Below are 25,432 nucleotides of genomic sequence, written 5' to 3'. Positions count from 1 at the left end.
TGATCATAGTATTATATACCTAGTATGATATACCTAGCGCGGTCATTGAACTCTTAACTTGAAGCTACACTTCTGTCTTCTGACTTTATTCTTAACATTTTTCTATTATGTTTATGATTAGTATGTTTGTTTGATGATTGTTGTTTACACTAACTATATCCTAATCGCTTATAAACATTATTTTATTTAACTATGATATGAATGTATGAGAAAAAAAAACGGTGTCGAAGCAAAAAAGAAACGTTTATTTAGACGGTGTCGAAGCAAAAAAGAAACGTTTATTTTGATAAAGGTTTTGCTCATTCGGGTTTTTATAGTTCGCTTAAGTTAAGACAAAATATTATAACGTTCTTGAGAATCGATGGATTGGCATTTAACAGTAATTTCTCTGGTTTCATACAAAATCTGGTTGGATGGGAATTATCGTGTGGATTTTTTGTGAAGTGACATATTATTTAATTTCGCTATTTTGTTGAATTTGAAAGTTATGTCGTCTTTAATTTTGTATCATAAAAATTTAATATTTTAAATCATGAATTGCGAATTAATTTAGGTTTAGAAACTTTTATTTATGTTGATTAAAAAGTTTAAAAAACAAGTCAATTTGGTAAGCTGTTGTAATATAAGATGTTATATTTAAATATTTATTGATTTTGTTTAGTTTTATTCAAGAATGTATGTTAAGACATTTCTGTTAATTTTAATATTTAATATTGATTAAAACCATTCCATTGAATTAATATTATTTGTGAAACTAATTTAATAGCATTCGTACTCAAGAGTGAACATTTATTTTGTTATGAATGCATACAAATCAGGCACATGAAGCTGCAATATACTGACTTTGTGACTCTGAGTCGCTAAGGGCACTCAGAATTTTTTTTTATGAAAATACGGGACGAGACGAGCAGGGCGTTCAACTGATGGTAATTGATACGCCCTGCCCATTACACTACAATTGCGCTCAACACCTTGAGAGAAGATGTTAAGTCTCATTTGCCCAGTAATTTCACTAGCTACGGCGCCCTTCAGACTGAAACACAGTAATGGTTACACATTACTGCTTCACGGCAGCAATAGGCGCCGTTGTGGTACCTATAATCTAGCCAGCATCCTGTGCAAAGGAGCCTCCCACTGGTAATACCACCTCGCTTGCATAATATAACGTCGCCAAGTGTTAATGTGTCTTTGATTTTCGAATTCATATGTTTTTTTCTTAGATCATTTATGATAGAGCCTCTTGCTGTTAGACAACCGATGAAAACAGGCCAGGTTTATTATTAGTGTGTGTGACGCTACGTCTTACTTTCGCGATTTGTATGTCACCTTTTGTTAGTGTGCGTGCATTGCTCAAAATAGGGGTTAAAGGTCAACCTCACACAGCTGTGACAGTCTATCTAGACGTATAAATGATCTAAGGTTTGATTATTCCACATTCTTATAGATGTAAAACATCGTATGCAGCTGAACACACACCTTCTAATCAATTTAAAGGTTTTGAAGTTACCCAAAACATACATAGAAGGTAATTTTAATGGCTATATTTCCCTAGGACACCACGGTGGCACAACTGGGCGCCGTTACCAGCAACATATATACAGCTCTAAAGAGACTTACCCACCTGGTGTCCGTTTGGTTGCGCAACCAGCTCGGACTCTTGACACAACAAGTGTCAAGACGTGTCCGTGTGGTGTCTAGTTTGGTAGCTTACGGACACCACGGTGGCGCAACCAGTCGCGCGTGTCCCGGTGAAATACATCCCATAGAGTAATCAAGTGAAAACTTTGATCAATGCGAGTTTTTTTATTTATTTTCAAGTTCTTTAAAATAGAGTTCAACTATTTGATATCAAAGGTATTCTATATATTAACTAAACACATGTTTATGTTTTCAGCGGAATTCGTCGTAGGCCTTAAAGGGCGTGAGCAGGTTAGATATGAAGGAGAGAGGTTCTACAAACGAGACTGTGTGGGAGGCAAGACGCGATGGTGCTGCACCAAGCGGTGGTGCAAGGCGACTTTATACAGTGTTGAAAATACCATAGTGAAAATAAAAAATGAACACTTTCATAAAAACCAACAACTGCAGGGGTCTTTCACTGACTCCTTATGAACTATCATGTGCGTGATTAGTTTAGATATGTATACTGTTTTAAATATTATAAATGAATTGTACCCGGTTACATGATCTCTAGACCTGATGTCGATCAACGTCACATCGTCGCAATAAATAACGATTTATTTATTTAGTACTAGCTGACCCAACAAACTTTGTATTGCAATCATAGTTAACAACCGTAGTTAATCTATAGGTAACTAAAACAACCAACTATAGGTAGCTAAAATTAAGTTTGTTTTTTACCTCCTGAGAAAGTTAGACAGATACAAAGATTCTAATTAGTTATTCATTTTAAACTATTCTTTCAATTTGATTTCTGAACGAAGGGGGACACGCCAAAGGAAAAACAAAATGACTTTTTTTTTTAATTTTGAACATTTTCATATTTATTCACCTTTTAAACCTTCTCTCGACTTCCACAAATAATTCAAGACCAAAATTAGCCAAATTGGTACAGCCTAACGAGACCTAACGAGACGAACAGCAATTAATTTATATATATATAGATTAAAGATTGATCTAAAGATGTTGTATTATGAAGCTGATTATTATAATGATGAAAAATCAATTAACGAATCTAGGTATAATAAAAATTAAGTATTTTTCTGGTATAATTAACAACAAAAGTCAAAACGTAAGAATAAAAACTTCTAAAACAAAGCGGTGATTGAACGAAAATATCACGACATGCACCTAATGGTAATGAAGCTGTAAACCGTACTGACGCAACAGGACAGGGCTTCACGTTCCAGCGAGGTCTAGAGATAATGTGGCCGTGTAGTAAGTAGCTATATTTATTTATATCGATTTTACTCACGATTAGTCGGTGTGTGTTTCGAAAAGACACAAAGATCCGCGATTAGAATTTAGATACAAGCTTTTTTGAAGCCATTCGAATCGAAAGGTGCGGGCGGCCTTATATAGATTCAAGGTATGGGCTCTGTAACCTACGTGCTATTGAACGCATCTCTGAAGTAGACCCATACTCTCTTATTAATAAACGCAATGTAAAGTTACTCCAAGTTTTAAATTACTTCTCCTAGTCATATAATTCTGTAGTGACAAAGGTAAGATAAAGACAAAAAGTATTAAAGTTGGAGTAACTTTACTTCGTTTTTATTAATGACACTGATAGTGTCGAAGATTATGTGCAGTACACATCGTTAATACATTTTGATTCCGATTGCGTTTCAGTCCTCCAGTTCTCACCTTCCCGCCTGCGCATTCCAAGACCTCCACGGCCGCCTGAGGTAACCTACAACCTTAAAGGGTCATAACTCCACCGGACTAGCCGAGTTAGCCCGGGTCGTACAGACCCATCACCTTATCGTGTTTCCGTTTTTCAAGAAGCTGATCAGAGAGATCGATGAGTCCGTGGAGTCTTAACGGAATCAGATCTCCGAGATTTATCTGGAGCTAGGTGTCCTGGCCTCCCGCCAGATGCTCCGATAGTCATCTAGTGCACCTACGAACGTAGGCATAGTAAAGCAGTGCCCAAGACAGTTACGGTGATGGAAAAGGAGGAGCCGGTCAGCTCGCCAGGCAAGAGCGCCGCGGAGTCGGACCTGGCCCCGCCGGTTCCATGGCGGGCAACCCCGGCCACCCCCGGGGCCTCTAAGCCTCCCCAGCCGCCGCCTGCCGTACCGCTCCCATTGAAATCGGCGTCGAAGCCAGATGAAGACGGTTTCACGAGTCGCTCACACTTTTCCACCTCCCTTCTCCCGCGGCCCCTCCACCCTCCTTCGCACATCTTCCGCGGTCTCCCCGCGCTCGTCTCCGCCCTTCACCGGACGTCCCCCACCTATATTCATAGACGACAAGGTCCACTGGATGGCGGTCAAGAATTCAATATTCCCGTCCATGTCGTATGTGGCGCGGGCGTATGATAGACGAGCACTGTAAGCTGACCTCACTCCTTCAGACATGCGAGTGCACCTCCACTCATATTCTCTTCTGGAGGAGAAGAAACTCGGTCGTTCTACGTAATGTCCCGAAGGAGTTAGGTACATCACATATAGAGAGCATGAATCTTAACTCACAAAACTATCCCATGCGATCAACTATCCAGTTAGCCGCATGCACAACCGCAGACAAACATACAAACACAGACAATCGACAGACTGACGTATGGGCGGTGACTCATCCTTTCGCTCTCGCTATTATTCACACTATTACATACACAAATATATTACAGTCCGTAGGAGGTGTCACCCACCCGAGTCCGACATATGTGCCCCGTTTTTTACTCCTTCACAAAAGCATATGAGTAAAAATTTGCAGTGTTGACGGGACGCGAACGCGATATCTCAGCCTTGCTCAGGGACCTCAGATTACTAGTCGACACCAACACCGTTTAGTCATAATTAAATTCGATATAAATTAATATATTTTTGATGTAATATATCAGCGGCACATTATTAATCTTAAGAAAACAGGAACAAATGGCCGACAGAGTTGTTACGACTGAAATAGGAACAACTGTTTACGTACTTAAGGCTTTGCCACTACAAAAGTACAAAATATTTAGATTTTATATGTTATTTGTAAAATTTATACTTTTTTAATATCTACATTATTGATTCCTCAACACTATTTCTTTTTAAGTTTATATTATTTACTTGTTGATACTCCTTAGAATAAACTAACGGATGGACGAGTTGACAGTCCGATAAAGCGTGAACAATTATATTTATCGGTGTGTGCGTTCGTTAGTGGTTTAATATTTAAAAACTTACCCTCTTATTCATAATAGTCTGCTAACTTAAAGCATTGCTAATTCTCACTCTGTCTTCTTCTTTTGACCTAAGTCAGAATGAGAAAAAACACTCCTAAGCGGCTGTTTAAAGTTAGCGGACCATTATGAATAAGGGGGTAAGAAGCTAACACCAAGCGTGGCTGACTGTTAACGACTTGTCAGTCAAAAGCGGACACAACGATATTCGCTTTATTTTTGTATCTTGCTGTATCTCCATTAGAGATATTATTTTCACTCGCACGCTTCGTTCGCACATAGACGCTAATATATTGTAAGTGTAAGGCACTAACAATATCAAGAGCCAATTCGTCAATCGTTTCTCGATGCCACCGCACTTCTGTCAGAACCATGATCGTGCAATTGGTTCGACATATCGGCTTCAAATATATCAAATAATTACCTTAGATAATTTATTCGTCTAGATAGAGGCCTCTTACTCTTAGATAATGCATGACAACAGGACAGGTTTATTATTTTAGTGTGCATGTGCTTTGCTGACAGTTGGCCACTATTTTTTTTCGACGTGTTCACAGCTGTCACATTCAATCTAGACGTATAAATTATCTCAGGTAAATTTTTACATTAATAATGTTAATAAGTACTTATACAAAAAATAGTAAAGTATTAATGTGTACTGCTGTAGATAACTTCAATAATCATATAAATTGAAAATGTATTTTATTAATACCTAAATATGATGTTACCTTGTAATGTATAATTAAGATTAATTATACCTTTTATTGTATTTAATTTTATTTTGAACTGTTATATCTCAAAGGACATCGTTTTCGTTGAAACTTCCCAGACGGCTTATTTTTTCCGACAGCTCCAACAAATATCGTTAATGTATACAAAAACTAAATATATTATATACTTAAACCTTCCTCGAGAACCATGATAACCATTGGTGTGAACAGCATGAAAATAGGTGCAGTAGTTTTTGAGTTTATCGCGAATAGAAAGACGCGGTCGAGGATTTTATAATATGTAGTGATTACTGACATTTTTATTGAAGAAACATAACCTAATCAACAGAAAATTGTGGCATCCTGTGAAGCAGTGCTATTTAATTGAACTCACTAGTCCACTTCATAATACACAGGTCGTTTTAATTGTCTATGGAATGAGCAAGTGATGCTGCTTACGTCAGCAGAATATTAGATCTGATTTATTTATTGCACCAACAAAGTATACACTAATACATACAAAATAATGACTCAAATACAAGTTGAGTGCTACTTTAATAATTATAGGCGCAAATAACATTCACAATTAAGAAGCAAACTAGTACATTAAAAAGAATAAAAGTTGATGTTAAAAAAAAACACATTATATCATACGTTAAAAGTTGACTCACAATTAAATTGAATTAGATTTAATTAAATTACAATACAAACATGAACAAAACATTTACCAACAATAGATAATAAAGAATAGATTAAATAAAATTTATATCATTACATTGCCAATGTCTCTCACATTGGTAGAGTTCAGAAGCCAGGGAAGATACCAATGGAGAAACCAAAAGGAGGCTTTTAGCGCCTAGCGCCATTGGCGGTGCTTACACCTAACTTTATATGATATAGTATCTAGTTGTTTATCCTGTATGTAAAAATGTGTATATAAGAATAAAAAAGCTCTTTTTATTTTATTCTATTTATTTATTTAGCAAATTACGCTTCAATATAACTCAATAAAATTTTGTTAAATTCAAATTTTACATCATTTCACTTAACTACAATACCTATTAACTAAGCAAATTTTTTTATAATCTCATTCGCCAATTTCTTGAACTGTGTTATTGAATTTGAGAAAATGTCTATCTCTAAGCTTTTCTAAGTACCAACAGGGACTACGTTATGAATTGCATTATAGCTATTATACATTGGTATAATCGTGCGTTTTGACCCTAATTCGTTTTACTTCCGTTGATTTTGAAAGCAGATTTTCTTAATCATTTTACTTTCATTGGAATATTATTATTTATTTTAGATAGAATATCGGTGGTATCTGAAATTCCATTAATATGTTTGTACAGAAACATTGGTGCCAAGCATTTCTCTACGATGTCGAAGTGATTTGTGACGAAAATATAGTAGATGATCTTTGTAACTTGAAAGGTGCTACAAGTTGCAACTGTACGCCAAATGCCTTAAAAATCACTTTTGTACAGTTTCTATTCGTATTATATATCGTAATGCGGATTCCACACAGAACTGCAATATTCTAGGATACTACGTACGAGAGAGTTATAATCTAATACTTTAGCGCTGGGACTAGTAAATTCTTTAAAATTGCGAAGAATGAATCCCAACATTCTAAATGCGTTGTTGGCAATATCGTCAATATGCAGATTAAAACGCAGCTTACTGTCCAGCATGTCTCCCAAGTCTCGAGTGTGGCTGACTTCATACAGGGTTACCTGATTAATGTGATAAACTCTATTTAGCGTGTGGTTTTTCCTACTAAATCGAATAACGTGACACTGATTTGGATTCAAGTTTATTGCACTCACATTGCACCACATTATTAGATTGTTACATTGAAATTATCAGTCATCTTTAAAAATTTTCGTCTCCTGAAAACATTTTCCGATGTCATTAATGAAAATGTTAAAGAATAATGGTCCCACATGTGATCCTTGAGTAACTCCGGATGTAGCAGTAATGTTTTGGATTTATATCCTCCAACCATAACAAATCATTGTCGTTTCGACAAATAAGACCACCAATTTAAAATTCTAATCTATTATTCAGCTATAGGCTATACCAATACAGGACAGTTTATATATCAACTTTTCATAATTTACGCTATTGAAAGCCTTACTAAAATCACTGTATATTGCATCGAATGATTGCTCACGATCGAAACCGTCAGCAAAGTCCCTGACAAAGGAAATCAAGTTGGTTGAAGTGGAACGTGATTTTACGAAACCATGCTGTTCAGGTGCGACCATGTGTTTAAAGTGACATGATATTTCTGGATACAAAAGTGTTTTGAATACTTTCGCGAAAGTATTAAGTATAGATATAGGCCTATAATTCTTTACCCTATTTTCGTCGCCGCTCTTGAATACTGGTATCACTAAAACACATTTCCAAGCTGTTGGGTATATACCAGAACTTAGGGAGGTGTTTAAATTATACTGCATATAATTATAAATGCATATGATGGGTATATGCATTTGTGTTCAAGCAAATTTTATTTTGGATTAAATGTTAATATAGGCTTTTTGTAATTTTTACGAATATTACAATTCTCTCTGTTTTTAATAGCTTCGTACACGCATCCACTATGCAATTTAGTAAATGAATGTGTTCTAGAATTCTAACAGCTGGTGGCAGGACGCTGTCCTAGGAGTTTTTGTGTCTGTGATGTATGTTAGTTAAGCAAGCATTTTACAATTGAAATAATTATTCCATGATCCAAATAAGAAAATTGTTTTAGCTATATAGCTATTTATTATTAAATTTGAGTATTCTTATAAAAAATATTGATGAAAACAGTATTATATTTCTCTCCCAGGGAGCCTCTTGAACGTTTGCTCCTATATTAAAAAAATAAAACATACAGTTAATTAAAATATTATATATATATATTTTTTTCAAAATATTAAATAATGTAATAGATTTTTTATTTTCAGCATTGTTTTTGAAAACTTCCACCGGCCACTTACAGATGATTTACAAAAACGCCAAATTCTACCAACAGATGGAGGGTAATAACAAAGTTCGGTGGCGATGCACAAAGCGCGGATGTAAATCGTTTTATTACACGATTGACGGCCGCATCGTGAGGAGCCAAGACGAACATAACCACGCATCTATGAAAATATACTAAAGACATATTATATAAAGATTATGATGCGTTTTAGAATTAATTTAAATTATTAAATTATTGATCTCAATGGAGCGTTATTTTCCTAAAATCTATTGATAAGGGTAAAGTTAGGTAAAATACGACAGTTATTAAAATGTAGGTATGAACACAGCGAATGCGTATTCACTAACTATCTGTTAATGATGAAGAGCAATGATACGAATAACTCATCTTTCCTGAAAACGACGTCTTTGGTAATGGTCAGTTGTATTTAATAACCTACGTGCTTGTGATTCAAACAACAAATTCTTCATGACGTGTAAAATGTGGGACAAAAGGAATATATTCACCAGAAATTCCTATTATCCGATAATATTCGACAGTTACTCCAATTACAAAACTATTGATATTAAAATAATTTGCGATACATTTATTTTTTTAACACAGACATGCAAAACATAGAACTGTTTTTTTTTTTCTTATCTTATAGGTTATTTTTCTAGTAATCGTTTTAATTGCACCACTAAGCTTCCCATAAATAGCACAAGATGTGCAAACTGATTATATCTAATTTTATCATATATTTTCAGAGCCGTATTTTTACAAAACTCACACCGGCAGAAAGAAAATGATATTCCAAGGCTGCGAGTTTCGCGTCAACAAGGAGCATAGAGATATAAATAAAATTCGATGGAGATGTTCGACACATGAGAAGTATCGATGCAGAGCTCTTGTGCATACAGTTGACGAAGTCGTCGTATATATAGCTAACACTCACACCACTTGTTACTCTGATAATACGGATAATATGCTTCTGTTTGAGTCATGAGAGTTAAGAAAGATTAATTACTAGATTTTATACAAGAAAATATAATTCATGTTCATTACTAGCACGACAGCATGCCACTGAAGTTGTTGCTACTTATTTTTGTTGTTTAAAAACCTACACTGGAAGTGTAACCCAAGTTGTTTCTAAGTTTCTTTCCTCTACCCAAATCTCCAGCGATAATATTGAGTAGGATACAAATATTATCGTATTACGCTAGTAAATGCTAAGCCATAAATATGGTTTTATGACAATAAGTTACGAGACGAACAGGACGTTCAGCTGATGGTAATAAATACGCCCTGCCCGTTACAATACAGCGCTGCTTCTTCTTCTTGAAAAATTCATAAATTCCTAGCGACACTACAATTACGCTCGTCACTTTAAGACATAAGATGTAAAGTCTCATTTGTCCAGTAATTTTACTAGCTACGGCGCCCTTCAGACCGAAACACATTAAGGGGACACTTAATGCCGGCGACCTTGAGCGATATGAGTTCACGGCTCCTATGTAACAAAGCCAATATTTTCTAAATTCTTGGGTCGAAAATGTACATTTTAACAGGCGCAAACTGCTTAATTGCTTACAATCCTCATTATTGATTACTAATCTGAATAAATGTACCTACATAAAAAAGGAAAATCTATAAGAACAACTTTTACGATACTAGTATATTAAACAAATGCATGATTCCGAGAAACAACTTGTTTAACTACAAAGAAAACTGGTAGTTCATAATAGTCCTGGAGTGCTAACTTTAACAAACAATCAGCATTAGCAACCTACAAGTAAGACTTAAGGGTATGTGTAACATGATAAAGTAGTGTTCATAGCTCCAAATCCTATATTTTCACGACAAAACTTGTCTAAAAACACCTTGTTTGTATGTTTTCTGTTTACCCTTCGCCTTAACGCTTACTCGTTACTACTGGCAGAAATAGGCGCCGTTGTGGTACCTACCTATAATCTAGCCGGCATCCACTCCAAAGAACCCTCCCACTAATGAATATGAATTTGATAAGAAGATTCCTTAGTGTAGCAAAGCAATAAATTATTTAAGGTGTTTAAATTTCATTCTTTATGAGTAATACATTTCACGTTTTACCTTACTCATAATATGGTTTGATATTAAAGCAACAACTGAAATATGGGCTGAGTTTAACACATCATTTAGAAATGAAATGTTTTTATTAGATAGAACAATTTTAATAATAAAATAATGTTTAATTTTAGTTAGAACTCTGTGTTAAATATGCAAATTGCAAAAATTAAGCATAATATTATATTATTTAATTTTTAACATGTTTATTGTTAATCATTATAATATTATGTTTATAAAATATATAAGCGATACTTTATCAACATTTCACTGTTTTGTTTTTTTTTACATAACATATGAGTCTAAGTTTTCTAGTTTAGTACCAAAGATGTCTCGTTGTTTAGTCTCGAAACCGTTTTGTAATTTTTTTCGTCTTTGCTTAGCTGAAGTTTTAAGCCGAGCTATATGAGTATTCATCTTCTGCGTACAAAAAGGTACGCATCCTTCTAATTTACCAGATTAACTTTCACTTCGTGACTAATTCACTCACTACGACTACATGTTCGGTTGGTTACTCATTAAATTCAATTTAAAAGTTAATAATTATTATACTATAAAAATGTACGAGATCTCTAAAAAAGCGAATTTCTGCCTAAAAGCCCTGCCTTATTCTATAAATCCACAGCTTGGTAAATGGTGTGTCTTTAAGTTTTAATAAACTTAACAACACAGCCCGTGTTGTTCTATGATAGAAGTTTATATGGGCTATATTTCTCCGGGACCCTGTCGCACCATCGTGCTGTCCGTAAGCTTCCAAACTAGACACCAGACTCACGACGCGTCCGAGGTGGTCGCTCTCTATAGAGCTGTATACATGTTTTTGGTAGCGGCGACTGGTTGTGGTGACCCATGGTGTAACGTAACAAACGCAGCCCTAAGCAATCCAGATTCACGATATGGTCAAGTTATACATTTTTAAAAGATGTAGTTTCTTATAGCTGTATGATTACTTGGATGTATCTATTAAGTTGTAGCAATCAAATCATTATGAACTTGTAAGTAATAGCAATTTTTTTAACAACAATAAGGCTAAGTGAAGTTGTTCGTAATTAACTTGATTCTTATCAGATCGGCGTCCCAGCGGAAATAGCAATAGTAAGGATAATGTAACAGCTGCAGTACCTGAGTGACACCGGCAACACCTTCAAGTGTATGATCATGGCTGCCCAAGTTTGTGTAAGCTAAATGATTTCCTGCGTATGTCCGCAATGAAACTGAGATGTATTTCATATTCTAGATGCTTCTTGTATCGATGATAAAATTTGTAATCGTGACTATGAAAAAGACTTTAATATGAAAAGGTGTGACTCTTTAGAATCTGTGGAGCTGAGTATTGTTGAAGGTCAAGAGGAGGACAGATCACCTCAGTCGTCGGTATCTAGAACATTGAAAAAGAATTTGAATTCTGAAGGCGTACCATCGACGAAAAAGCGACGATGCACCGTCTGTCCTCGAGCTAAAGATATAAAAACAATAAGATATTGCAATTTTTGCAATCGAACTATGTGCCAGAAACACATGAAACTTATTTGTACGTCTTGTTGAGAATAATTGATTGTATTTCTCAAAAATATGAGTGTGTGTGTATCAAGTAATCTTTTTATAAAATTGTGTAAGATCATTTTAGGAACGCTTTTTTTTATTTCCAGGTTATTGTTTTCTTATTTCCCGGAGAGGCACAAGGATGTTAAGGATAGGACAAAACAAGTTTTACAAACAGAGAGTATCTGGAGTGAAGATACACTGGCAATGTAAGAAAGGTTGTAAAGCTGTTGTTCATACCATTAATAATGATATTGTGAAGATAGTCAATGTACACAATCATTAAACGAAGACACCGCTTCCAACATCCAATCTCATAGCTCCTGCGACAGCTAACATTGTAGAAAAGATACCAACACCCAAATAATTAAATACCTATTAAAATTGCTATCGAATAATCAGCTTAAATTCAAAAAATACAAAAATTCAACTGATAACGCTATAAAAATAACTTACGATTTAGTAAATAACCTGGTTTCATGTAACGAGTTGGTGTGCGTACAGTCTCTGTACTCAACCTATTACATAGAGGTAATGAATAATAAAAACCAACAATTTATATGAGGTATAGTAAATATATAATATACAACATATTTCGTATACTAGTTAGTTTCTTTTTATTTGATGTCAATTTGTACTTATATCAACTTATAAGACAGTAGATAATTTCATATTTGTTTCTCGCGTAATGATTATAATTGTATTTTCAGATATTTGCCTAATGGTAACTAAAAAGGGAAAATTGAAGTTGTTAATTGATGGCCACAGATTTTATAAACAACGAACGGTCGGTATTAAGACTCATTGGCTGTGCTCGAGCAGCTTCAGGAACAGATGTCGCGCTGTGGTGCATACAGTCAATAATGTAATTGTTAGGATGAATAACGTTCATACACATTAAAAAAATATAAGCTAGTGACGTTTTTAAATGTACCCTCATTTATAACGACTTTGTAACATGTATATATAAAGTATATATACATATTTGATTAAAGACAGATATAGGAGGCCAGTAGTAGGCCACTTTGGTCACAGGAAACCAATCGCTTGACAGTTTGCCGCTAGCACACAAGAGGTTTTGAATCTTACATAATTAATACCTCTAGATAGAGTCTTTTGCGGTTAGGCAAAGCATGAAAACAGGCCTGGTTTATTATTTAAGATGCATGACGAGCTACGTCTTACACTCGCCATACGTCAATTACTTTGTTTGAGTGTGCGTGCGTTGCTGAAAATAGAAGTAAACAGTTATTTAACAGTTTAACAGCTATTTTTTTCGACGTGTTCACAGCTGTCACAGTCATTCTAGATGTATAAGTTCTGAATCATAATATAGGAAAAACGTCATAAATGATTTTAATTTTACAATTTACAAAATTTTGTATTAGTTATAATAAAAGTTCTATAAAATATGACGTAATATTATAATATTACAGCTTGACCAAAAATATAATTTGTTGAAAACTACAGTAGGACGTTCAGCTGGTTATTGATACGCCCTGCCCTTTACAATGCAGTGCCGTTCAGGATTCTCGAAAAACCTACATATTCTCGAAAAACATACATGTTCACTTGTCTCAGTCAGTGTTCTGTCTTTTTCTTTTTATAAGTATATAATATATTACATGAAAAATGTATGGAGTAATTAATTTAGCGTTCAGTACTTTTATTGTGAATATTGAATTAGATTGACCTGTCATGCTCGTTTGAAGTAAAGCCTGGTCGAGATGACTAAAGTAGTGCGTAATTTTGCAAGAGTAATTTATAAATATGTAAATAATATTATTATATTGTAAAAAATTTTAAGAACTTTCACTTCCGTCTATTGTTTCTCCTAAATCTCCATTTTATTTAGTCATTCTCAAGTTCCTAATAAGAAACTTAGACATTTTTAAGTCAGAATAATATAAGCACAAAGTAGGGATGATTACTTACGTATGTATAGGCCAATATATTATTTAAACTATGACAACGATATTATCATAAATTGTCATAACTTGGTATATTTGTTTTAACTCTCGAAATAAAAATTTATTCCTTATAATATCACCTATTTGTTTTTACCATAATGGTGATTTTATTCTTTCTTTAACTTTACCCATTGCAGAACGAGATCCATTTAAATGTTGTTCTATTGTCATATTTAATAAATAAAATATTTCAGCACGTCTCATACAGTCTCAAAGAGGAAAAGCTATGTTATTAGTGAATGGATATCGGTATTATAAGCATAGAATCTTTGGAGTGAAAACGCACTGGCTCTGTTCGAGTGGCTGCAAGATCAGGTGCCGCGCTGCTATTCACACCATCGACGGTGAAATTGTGAAGATTTCTAATACGCATACACATTGAGATGTTATACTTTTCGGTACATACATAAGTAGAAAAACATTATTTTCTCTGTTTGTCGGTTGGTCTGTGCATGCTAATCATATAGCCTAAACACATGGTAGAATTTGGTACGGTATGATCATCGGACGGTCTGGGGGGCGCCTCGCAACAAACTGGTGTGGTGTGGTGTCTCAACCCTTCTCGTCGACTTCCTAGTTCTCAGGTGGCCATTCGCATTACTTTCCACGCATAAACGATCAACAAAATGATTTAAATTACTTGATAGTAATAAAATCCTGTTGAATAGTAAATCATATATAATTATTTTAATAATATTTATTAAGTATGTTTATTGTATGGCAAATATATCTATACAACTTGAAACGATTATAGCAACGACAGCCTAGAAGGTGTCGTTGAGATTATCGTAAAGGTGACGTTTGATTGATGATTATTTGTCAAATTCGAATATTCGTCTCTGACATTTTCAACTAAGAGTAGGGTTAGCACCGATAATATCAAAAAATGTTTCGTTCGTTCAATCATCGTTTCGACATTGAATACGATATAACTAAGAGTAGGATTCGACACGACTAATGCCAATATATCGAATGTCGATTTTAGGAGTAGGCCCCCTGACCGCGTCCGATAGTTCGGTCGTACCAAATCCGATCATGTGTAAACACATTCATTCATTTTCTATTAGCCTAAAGGCTAATAGAAACGGCATAGAAAATGATTTGAATGCTCTTTTCACTGATGTATTGTTTCAAGCTCTCCAAGCAATTAGTGTCTGGCGTCCCAATACGAAATCCGTGAATGTATTTAATCTCTTTTATGAACAGACATAAAGACAGTGACAAAACACATTTAAACAAGAATTACGAATCTGATACCATCTGAAATAAGACCCATTCGAATCGGTCCATAAAAAAAATCTGCGCGAGCAAAGTCGCGAGCACGTGCTTGTTATATTTAATTGGATTGAGTTTTTATATCTTTATAAGTAGTTATTAATTTTTAAGTAAATATAAAAAATAAACTAAAATCGTGTAATATTAATTAATATTAGGAATACAATTTTTATCTTGTTTTGACTGGGAAGGAACTGGCCCTAATCGAACATTTTTTTGCGTTTTTTTTTAATGAAATTATTATAAAATATTTTTACATATCGTGATGTCTGAATATGTTTATAAAATCTGAAATTATGAGACGTATACTAAATATATTTGTACATTTTATATAACATATAAAAAATACATAAAATTTTGGCCTGTTTTTTTTATATATATCACTTAAATATTTTGTAATAACCTCACATCGTAAATAACCTTTATCACGTTCATTACATTAATATTTTCAGATGCACAATTCGAAATGTCTAACAAAGGGAATGTCGTGTTAGTAATGGACGGCCACCGGTTCTCTAGAAAGAGAGTTGTAGGATTGAAGACACATTGGTTATGTTGTGGTCACGTGAAGTACAGGTGTCGAGCGATAGCTCATACCATTGATGGCACCATTGTGAAGAGGCGCAATCAACATACTCATTGAAACATGATACTGAATTAAACGAATTAACTTAACTTTTAACCACGTTATTCCTAAATATTTTGAATGTATACAATAGAACCTCTCTTTTAACATAGAAGTTCTGACAGATATGTTCATAACAGAGCATGCTTACTGTTAGAGTAGTGTTGTTTTAAGTATTTAGACGGAGCGCGCGCGCTTATTATACATAATTTAATTTCAAATGACTGTTGATTTTTCAGTATGATCAAATAAGTAGTGTTGGTTCAATAATAGCTGCTTGTATTGAACACGTGACACTACTATGAAGAGCCACTATTACACCTACGCCTTTGTGCTAGAATAATAAAATGTTCAACCATGTTATGTAAATATCATATAAGTATTTTGTACATATTTAAATACTATATAAATGATTACAGAGAAAATTTACAAAATTAATTATGGAATTGTTTTATTATAGATACGACCATTCGTTTACATTAAAATAAAAAGCCTTGGACTGAAATAAAACGTCTTTAATATTTGTTGAAACAGCTAACGGCACATATGTTTTTATTACGTTATAATAATATGTATCCATTAACAATAGTATAATATATACCACAGCAGGTGTTATCTACATGGAGTTAATTATAATTTCCAGGTATAAGTTTCATAATGTCTCAAAGAGGAAAAACTATGTTATTGGTGGACGGATATCGATTTTCACAAAAGCGAGTGGTGGGAGTAAAAACACATTGGCTATGTTCAAGTGGCTATAAAAATAAGTGTCGAGCTATGGTCCATACAATAAACGGTATTATTGTTAAGATGTTTAATGTTCACACTCATTATTGAGTAATTTCAAGGAATTCAAAATCATTAAACATAAGTAAAACAACTTATGATAATTTCCAACATACAGGATCGTATAACATTGTTTTGTTAATATTAAAAAGTATTACAATAGCATTTGTTAATGTAATTACAATTATACAAAGGTTATTGTTATATGCGTTTGAAAATAAATAATGGTTTGAATAACGCTTCCTTTATTGTTATTTTCCATGAATTTGAGGATTTCAGTGCAATACAATGGTCTGCGAGTGGCCTGGCATCCCACCTTCTACTGTAGCGTAGAGTTGCATTCTGCAATGAATGACAGAAACAGAAAACCACACTTATGTTTAAATTAATGCTCGAAATAAACAGGAAAACAAAATTTTCATAAAAAGTAAGAATAAAAGAAATGATGAATAAAAATCTGGCATCACGGGGAATGATATATCTATATAGGCATCTAAAAGGAGTTTCAGTCTATCTAACTAATTAATCAAATTGGATTCAGATCACGTGTAAATTAATACATAGATTTCAATACTGCTAACACGTTTTTGTTTTAAATTAAACAACACATCAATTATCTCTATTTTCAGAATTATTTTTCGGATTTTCTAAAAAGGGCTCGAGGATAATTCTGCAGAACGGAAACAAGTTTTATTACAAAAGAGACGTAGGCTTAAAGACTCACTGGAGCTGTGCAGTCCGCCAGTGTAAGGCCAACATCCACACCATTCATGAAACCGTTGTCAAAATCAACAATAACCATAATCATTGAGATCTGGACCACCACGTGCAGTCGGACGAGAGCTAACGGCTGGTCTTGTGAGGACATAAGATTTTAACTTCGACAGGCGAACATCCAACGTCGAGACGCTTCTTTTGATCTGTGAACGAAGGATCTGTTAATGAAGTCGGTTAATTGGGAGCTCCTTCCTTTCTTTTATCTATATCAATGTAACCAAGACTTTGTTGGCTTGACATGGTCTAGCAGTGTTGTAGAGTGAGGGTGGCCTCACTGCATGTTATGGTGTACTGGACACATTGATCCACTAGCAGGTCAAGCCTCAACAATATAATTTTAAATTGGCTTATAATGAACACTGATATTTTTTATATCAACGAAGAGGTGAAAATATTCGCCAAAAATTGTTCTGTAAAATTCTTTATACTGGAGTTTTTCAGCTAAATCATTTAGAAACACCAAAGACCATAGCAATGGATTCCGAAGGCGAATTCCACTTTAGTCACACTTGGATATAATTCACACTATCTGCCATGTGTGGGCTTCTTTGCGCGTTGTTTCCAGTACGACACGATATGTGCAACCTCAAAAAAAGCGAGTACATCTTCCTGAAAGGTTGCCGACGTTCTTGTGATTCTTCTGGTGTTGCAGGAGAATGTGAAAGCGGTGATCACTTAACATCAGGTGACCAATATGTTCATTTGTCCATCTCTTTAAAAAAAACTACAAGCCATGCACAAAGTTAAACAGACAGTATAGTTTTTTATTTTTTTTCTCAAAATGGACCAAAAAAATATATTTATTTGTTTTATTGCATTAAGTTATTTCTCGTTCTTAAGGTTAGGTTATTGTTTAATTTAATAAAAGATTCGTAATTTCTAGATGTTGTTTCTATATCTGTGATACCGCTTGGCTTCACTTGTCAAAATGTTCACTTCACAGGTTGTGTATTTTTAATAACAGCTATTACGATAACGTTGAGTGCTATTAAATTTATGTTAAAAATCAACCATTTAAATTAAATAAATGTGAATTTAATTATGAGAATTAGCAGTAAACCTGCTGACACGGAGAAGATACTGTGATCTTCTATTAATATTATTACCTAAACCGACTTTAGCAATCATAAAAGTCATTGAAGGTTATTATATAAATTCCATACTTTAGCACTTACATGGATGATTATTGGAAGAAGATGGACACAGCTGCCACCAACCATTTACTTCGTGTATTGCGTAGATGGGCTTCCCTAGTGCTTATGCAAGTGGACCTCCAGCTTCCTTACTGGTCGCAGCGTACAGGTCGTTGTGACGGTTATTGCAGGAAACTGTGTCCAACATATCATTGATATGATGGACACCACCAACATACATTGCTATTCCTTTGATGTTGCAAGAGAATGTGGGTGACGGTGAAAACCGAAAACCGTTATGTTAACAGTCCGGTATGTTGCTTGTTTGCGTCTCGTGGGTACTTTATTTTATTATTATAAATTGTATAATAAACGATTTAGTCAGTGTTATGTCAAAATGTTTTTCTCTTTATTAGTGTTTTCATGTTATATTAATTTGAAATCTTAAATTTCGTTATATTCATTCGATATTTTAAGTTTTCTTATCTAGAGGTTTAACAGAGACCAATTGAAACCAGCTTTGCAGTAAAAGTACTCTATATATTATACGTATTACATAAAATACTTATGATTCATTGGAACGATTTGAACTAGAATTAAAAAGTATTAAAAAAATTGTATTGTATAATGTGAGTATATTTTTTGAGTGTATTTTACACGGGAGTGAGTAAACCGTTTATTTTACACGGCCATAATCACTTAATAGTGAGTATCATTACAAATATTAACAAAATTATAATACTAACAAACGATTCTTTTTACTCTACGACTTATAACTTTACCAATAATATATTTGCATGTTTGAATTAATTCCAGATTTATCATTTGTGGTTTCTAAAAAAGGAACGTCAATGATAAAGGACCGACATTACACATTTTTCAAGAAAAAGGCGTACGGTTGTAAATGGCATTGGGCCTGCTCCACTCATCATAACAAGGGCTGTCGTGCTGTCATACATACCGTCGATGATGTAATAGTTAAACATGTGGACGATCATTGTCACTGAAATAAACATACAGATGATAAACGAATAAATTAGGGAAATTCAACTAGAGATGAGCAGAGGCACTGGTATCTTTACCATAAAATGACCTGATGGCATGGCACTGAGTCTGAAAATGGACCAGGACAATAAAGTGTTAGCGTAACAATGGACTGGTGAATGAGGTGGTTGATATTATGAATGATTCGGGTTCCTGTATCCTTAATAGAAGAGATTGCTATGAAGTTTATACGTACGATCGATGGTGAAATAACTAAAGGTGTCAATTAGTGAGGACAAACGAGGATAAGGAAAACATATAATATAATTATAAGTTGTGGTAAATATTAAATCTCAGATAATTTATACGTCTACATACAGTCTCTTGCTGTTAGACAACTGATAAAAACAGGCCAGGTTTAATACCTTAGTGTGTGTGTCAAGCTACGTGTTACACTCGCGATTTGAATGACACTTTTTGTTAATGTGAACGGTCAAAATAGAGATTTACTCAATTTTTTCCGATATTTTTGAGCCGTCACTGTCATTACTATGTTACGAAAAATGAAAACTAGAATAATTTTTTTATCTGGATGTGACATGCAAATAATTATACCGTGCATGAACGAGATCACAGCTTAAAAAAAACTGTTAGGAATAAAAAGGACGAAAGCAATATTTTATGTCTATAACAGAGTTTCTTCTTTGTTTACTTGTTGCAATATTCAATGTAGATCAACACGTCGGTTTGGTCATAGTCATTATTTAATTAATTTGCATGTCTTGTTAAAACTGGCGAAAAATGTGAAACTGTCATATTGTACAATCGTCACACACTATATTACACATTTATACATAAATAAAGCATTTGATTGATTGATTTGTAAATTTGCGTTAGTGTCTCCAATGTAGGTGTTGAATATAACCCTCTTAAGTAAGGTGGTGATATGTTAAATATAAGGTTGCAAAAGCCGTAGTCATGAAATATAATAGCAGCAGTAGGAAATTAACGAGTTATGTAAAGTTCAAAATTTTTTCTAGCGCTACAAGAACAAACACCAAGTATGTTAAAACATTCAAAAATAGATAAAATATGGGAACCAATCTCGAAATTCAGATGGTTACAGTCGGCTAGCATAGCAATGGACATCAAGGGTTGTCAGCACACGTTAATTTTGTTAGCTTCATTCTCAGTTTTCTCCAAGTTCTCGAATCTGAAGTGATTTGTGATTGGCCTTTTTACTAGAGCTACATTCCCGTTAGTCATGGCATGAACTAAAACAACATATTGCTTAGGGGTGTCGAATATCCAAGATGGCTGACATGTAGGCCGTGTGTGTACTGTCGCTTGGTTACCATGGTTCTCCGATTGAATGCCTTTGGATTATCTTCTTGGTAACAATGAATCAGGACGCATACTATCACGCTCCAACTACAGAAAACGGGCTCCAAAAATTTTTTAACTGCCGCCAATGACTCAAATGTTTCACTCAGAAATAGCCATGTCTTAAATTCATGACATTATGAAAGGCTCTTGTTAATAATGTAATGTAAATGAAATTATTAAATTCGTGTTAGTTTAATTACAGTCTTTTATTGGCGCGATTTGTTTTATTTTTCTTTTCATATATCCAAAAGCTCTCCAATTTTAAACCAAGTTAATGATTGCATATACTGTTGTTTTATTTTTATCGGTGTCTTAAAGTTTATTATTGTTTCAGACATTAATTTTATTATTTCTAAGAAAGGATCCAAGCTGTTAGAAGTAAATGGATACACGTTTTTCAGGAAAAGTGGTTATGGCTTGAAGACTTATTGGGCTTGTTCTACACATCATAATAAGGGCTGTAATGCTATTATACACACGGTCGATGACGATATAGTTACTAAAGCCTTTAAATATCATAATCATTGAGATTTTAATTTATACTGTGGCTAATGCGTTAACACAAACACAAACACGTTTTTTTCCACATTGGGTACAAAATCACTCAGACGCTACTCAATCAAGGAAATATTCAAATACCATTGTGATAAATATTTTAGAAGGTTATTTGTTTTTTTTTTTCTACATCAAATATTAATTCTGCCCTGGGCTTTGGTTGGCTGAAAACCAACTATAATGAATGGTAAAGATGTATTTCCTTGGTACTTAGCTATTGTAGTCCTTATTGCTGCATAGATCTACGTAATGTGGGAATCAAATTATATGCTGTGTGTTATATAATTGGTTTTTCGATCTTATAATTTCATTTACTATTATTAGAGCACTGGCAAATTCAACGTTTGTTTTACAATATTAATAGAACTATAAAGGTGCCAAAGTTTTATTTATCTGTTTTTGAATTTTTTCATAATAAATGTTACTTATAAACCGTTCTTGTATTTAATTTTTCATAGATATATACGTATATATTCACATCCAATTTTAAATAAAATATAGACACTGCAACTTAGAATAGTTATAACGACTGTTCCAAATAATATTAAAAATAATCTACCGAATGTAGATCGTATATTATTAGAATTATGCCACGAAAAGATAAAACTAGCGATGTTAAATAAATATGTTTTAACGAAGATCTCTAAGTAATTACAAACATCGATAGTAACAATCATGACCACCGATTGGGAAAACTGCTTTTGTTAAGAATCGCAGAGGAACTCATTCAAATTCAATTTAAAAAAATATTCAAATAAGTATTTTATATGACATATATCAAAATACAATTCCAAAAAGTATGGCTCAGACCTGAGAAGAACGGGCGCAACAAACTCAGCGAGCATCTTTTATTCCATAAAAATATAGTTACAAAGTAATATCGTACAATTTCACTTATTATTTAATAGCCTGACGATGATCGCTCAATTCCCTATATATAGTATCATTAAGAAAGTCATTTATATTTTAATAACCTTTACCACACAATCGTTTTTCACCGACTTCAAAAAAGGAGGAGGCTCTCAATTCGTCGGTCTGTTCTTTTTTTATGTTTGTTACCTCAAAACTTTCGACTGGGTGAACCGATTTTGATAATTCTTTTTTTATTTGAAAGCTGGTGGTTCCCGTGTGGTCCCATTGATCCAGATCTGACAATGGTATCCATGAGAAGACCATAAAAGTCTTAAATTTGCTATACATACGTATAGCAAAGTGGATGATAAATTTACGAATAACTCAATATCGCGCCAACCGATTTCGATGATTCTTTTTTAATTGGAAAGGATATATTTCAAAGATAGTTTGGTGAGAGTTTGGTTAGGTTATGATTACGGAATCCATGACAACGTATCGGAACTCTTCAATTCTTAGGAGCAAACGATACTCAGCCGAATCTTTTTTATGCTATCCGGATATTTAAGTCATCTACCAACACATAGTTATGGTCTAGTAATGGGACTCCTTAACGACTTACAGTAAGGGCGCGATCTTTGACAGAATTTCTAACTATCTGTAATCAAATTGTAAAGCACTTACGTTCATTGCTGCATTGAAAAATTTAGTATATCTACACATATTTAGACAAATTGTTAGTTTTATATATTATTAATAAAAAAAATTTAACAAAAAAACAACCACTAAATAGTATAAAAATAATTGCGTATTTTTATACAATCTAATTAATAAATCTAATTCTATTGTGAAGCAACAGTCAAGATGTTAATTTCTTTAAGTTTTGCTTTCAATGATTCTTTAGGACCTAGGCTATAAAAGCGCGAATCACCCTCTTCTGTAAGTAAACTAGTCGCGCCATATTTATGTTAGTTAATCGTCTAATATTTGTAACCGCGTATGCTCCATAACGAAATCTGTTCGCCAATCCTTCAATTTGGGGCCCCATTGTAATTTGAAATTTAGAATAATGCCTAGAAATATAGCAGATTCCAACGGTTTTATCACCTCTCCGTTTAACAAAACACTTGCTTTTATGTTTTTGACATCTGGTACGGTAAATTTTATATATTTCGTTTTCTTGCTATTTTTGCATTAAGTTATTAGCGCTAATCCAGTACACGAGGTCAGGTTTCTTTATGATTAGGAAGATAATTTATATAGATAAGGAAGAGTAATGGTCCAAGAATAGACCCTGGTGGTACTCCCATACTGAGAGGAGTCCCAGGACATCTCCCGCCATTCACATCGACCTTCTGAATTGTATTGTTGTTACTGCTTGTGGCGGCGACGTGGGACGGGTCGTTCCATTTCCTAAAATATGGTCGAGGAAGGCGATGGCTGGCCTATGCGTCCTGCTCGTTAACGGGCGCTGCTTGTGGTGGTGATTATCATTTTGACGGAGACTCGGTTTCAGATTTTTGGGGGTTATTAAACATATTTATATATTTTTAATTATAATCGCTTATAAAATGCTCACGGAATAACTTTATTTATATGTGGATGATGCAGCTACTGTACTCAATAACTTTTGTTTTGATTTGACGTTTGAGTATGTATGTTTCATCACTTTACATATTATATTGTAATTGAAATGATTAGTAAAATTTGACATTCATAAGTGTCATTTCCATGACCTACATGAATAAAGTGATTTTGATTGATTGATTTGATTGTTTAAATATGAAATCAGAAGTTTGTGCGCAGCTCCTTTTATGCCATAGTGACATAGATAGCTTCCTGACCAGCGTTGAATGTTGAACACATTCAATAGCCTTAAATAAATCACAGAAGACACCAAGTGCTTTCTGTGATTCCCCCAAGACTCCCATTGATTGCTAAAGAGCAATTTCACAATGTATATATACCTCTTATTAAATTTTAGGTTATTATTTCATCCAGTCTCAAAGGGGAAGTCAGCTTCTATGTATAAATGGATACAAATTTTACAAAAAAAGACATTGTGGCCGAAAAACCCACTGGGTTTGCTCAACTCACCACAGCAAAGGATGTAGTGCAAAAATACACACAGTAGATAATGAGATTTTCAAAGCAAATTATATTCATAACCATTAAATTTTGTATTTTATTGCATATTATAAGGAACATATTTTGGATAAAATATTATTGCAAATAACAGCGTCTAGAGATGGCTGAGATAAACTATTAAAAAGCTAAACGTGAATTAGACTCGAAAAATATTTTTTATTTATTGTCGAAAATTATCCTCTCATGATTAATAATAATGGCTTTGATAGTATATTTATAATATTTCTCTTTAGCATGAGAGTTTTACTTAATTCATTTTTTTTATTTCAGTGTCCTACGTGATGTCTCAAAGAGGTAGAAAGCTTATGGTTTGCGAGGGCAGGAAATTCAGTAGTCGAGCACAAGGAAATAATACATTTAAATGGAGGTGTTCAACTCATCATTCGAAAGGCTGCCAAGCTTATGCAGTTACTATTGCAGATGAACTTATCGCAATAAGAAATATACACAATCATTGAATTCAATTTTTTTTTCATAAATTAGTTATAAGTATATAACATTAATTTATTTTTATTACATATGTACTGGGATTCTCATTAAGGGCGATCTTTGTAAGTAAAATAAAACAACCACTACTACTACCTACCTTTTATTTCACTATACTCGAATTATCGGGGATAATTTTAGGATTTCATGTAATGCAGGTTTTCTTTTATAAACAAACTAGCCGATCCCGCCCGCTTTGCTGGGCAAATTTTAAAAGGAAGGAACGTCGGAAGTAAAATAAGTAGCTATAAACCATCTAGGATATATTTCGCATCGAATGGTGGTAGTTTGACGT

The 25,432-nt window shown here is 33.9% G+C and overlaps 1 protein-coding gene across 1 annotated transcript in view; it reads left to right on the top strand.

Moving 5' to 3' along the window:
- Positions 1-25,230, top strand: part of LOC126966718 (modifier of mdg4-like) — a 341,756-nt gene extending 316,526 nt beyond the window's left edge. The window contains exon 5 of the mRNA XM_050810980.1: positions 24,922-25,230. Coding sequence (XP_050666937.1) covers positions 24,922-25,109 — 188 coding nt within the window. The 3' untranslated portion in view covers positions 25,110-25,230. The remainder of the gene's footprint in view (positions 1-24,921) is intronic.
- The last annotated feature ends 202 nt before the right edge of the window (positions 25,231-25,432 follow it).

Source organism: Leptidea sinapis, chromosome 11, assembly GCF_905404315.1.
Source record: "Leptidea sinapis chromosome 11, ilLepSina1.1, whole genome shotgun sequence".
NCBI lineage: Eukaryota > Metazoa > Arthropoda > Insecta > Lepidoptera > Pieridae > Leptidea > Leptidea sinapis.
Note: the sequence above shows the minus strand (reverse complement) of the source record. Positions and strands in the feature narration are given on the sequence as shown.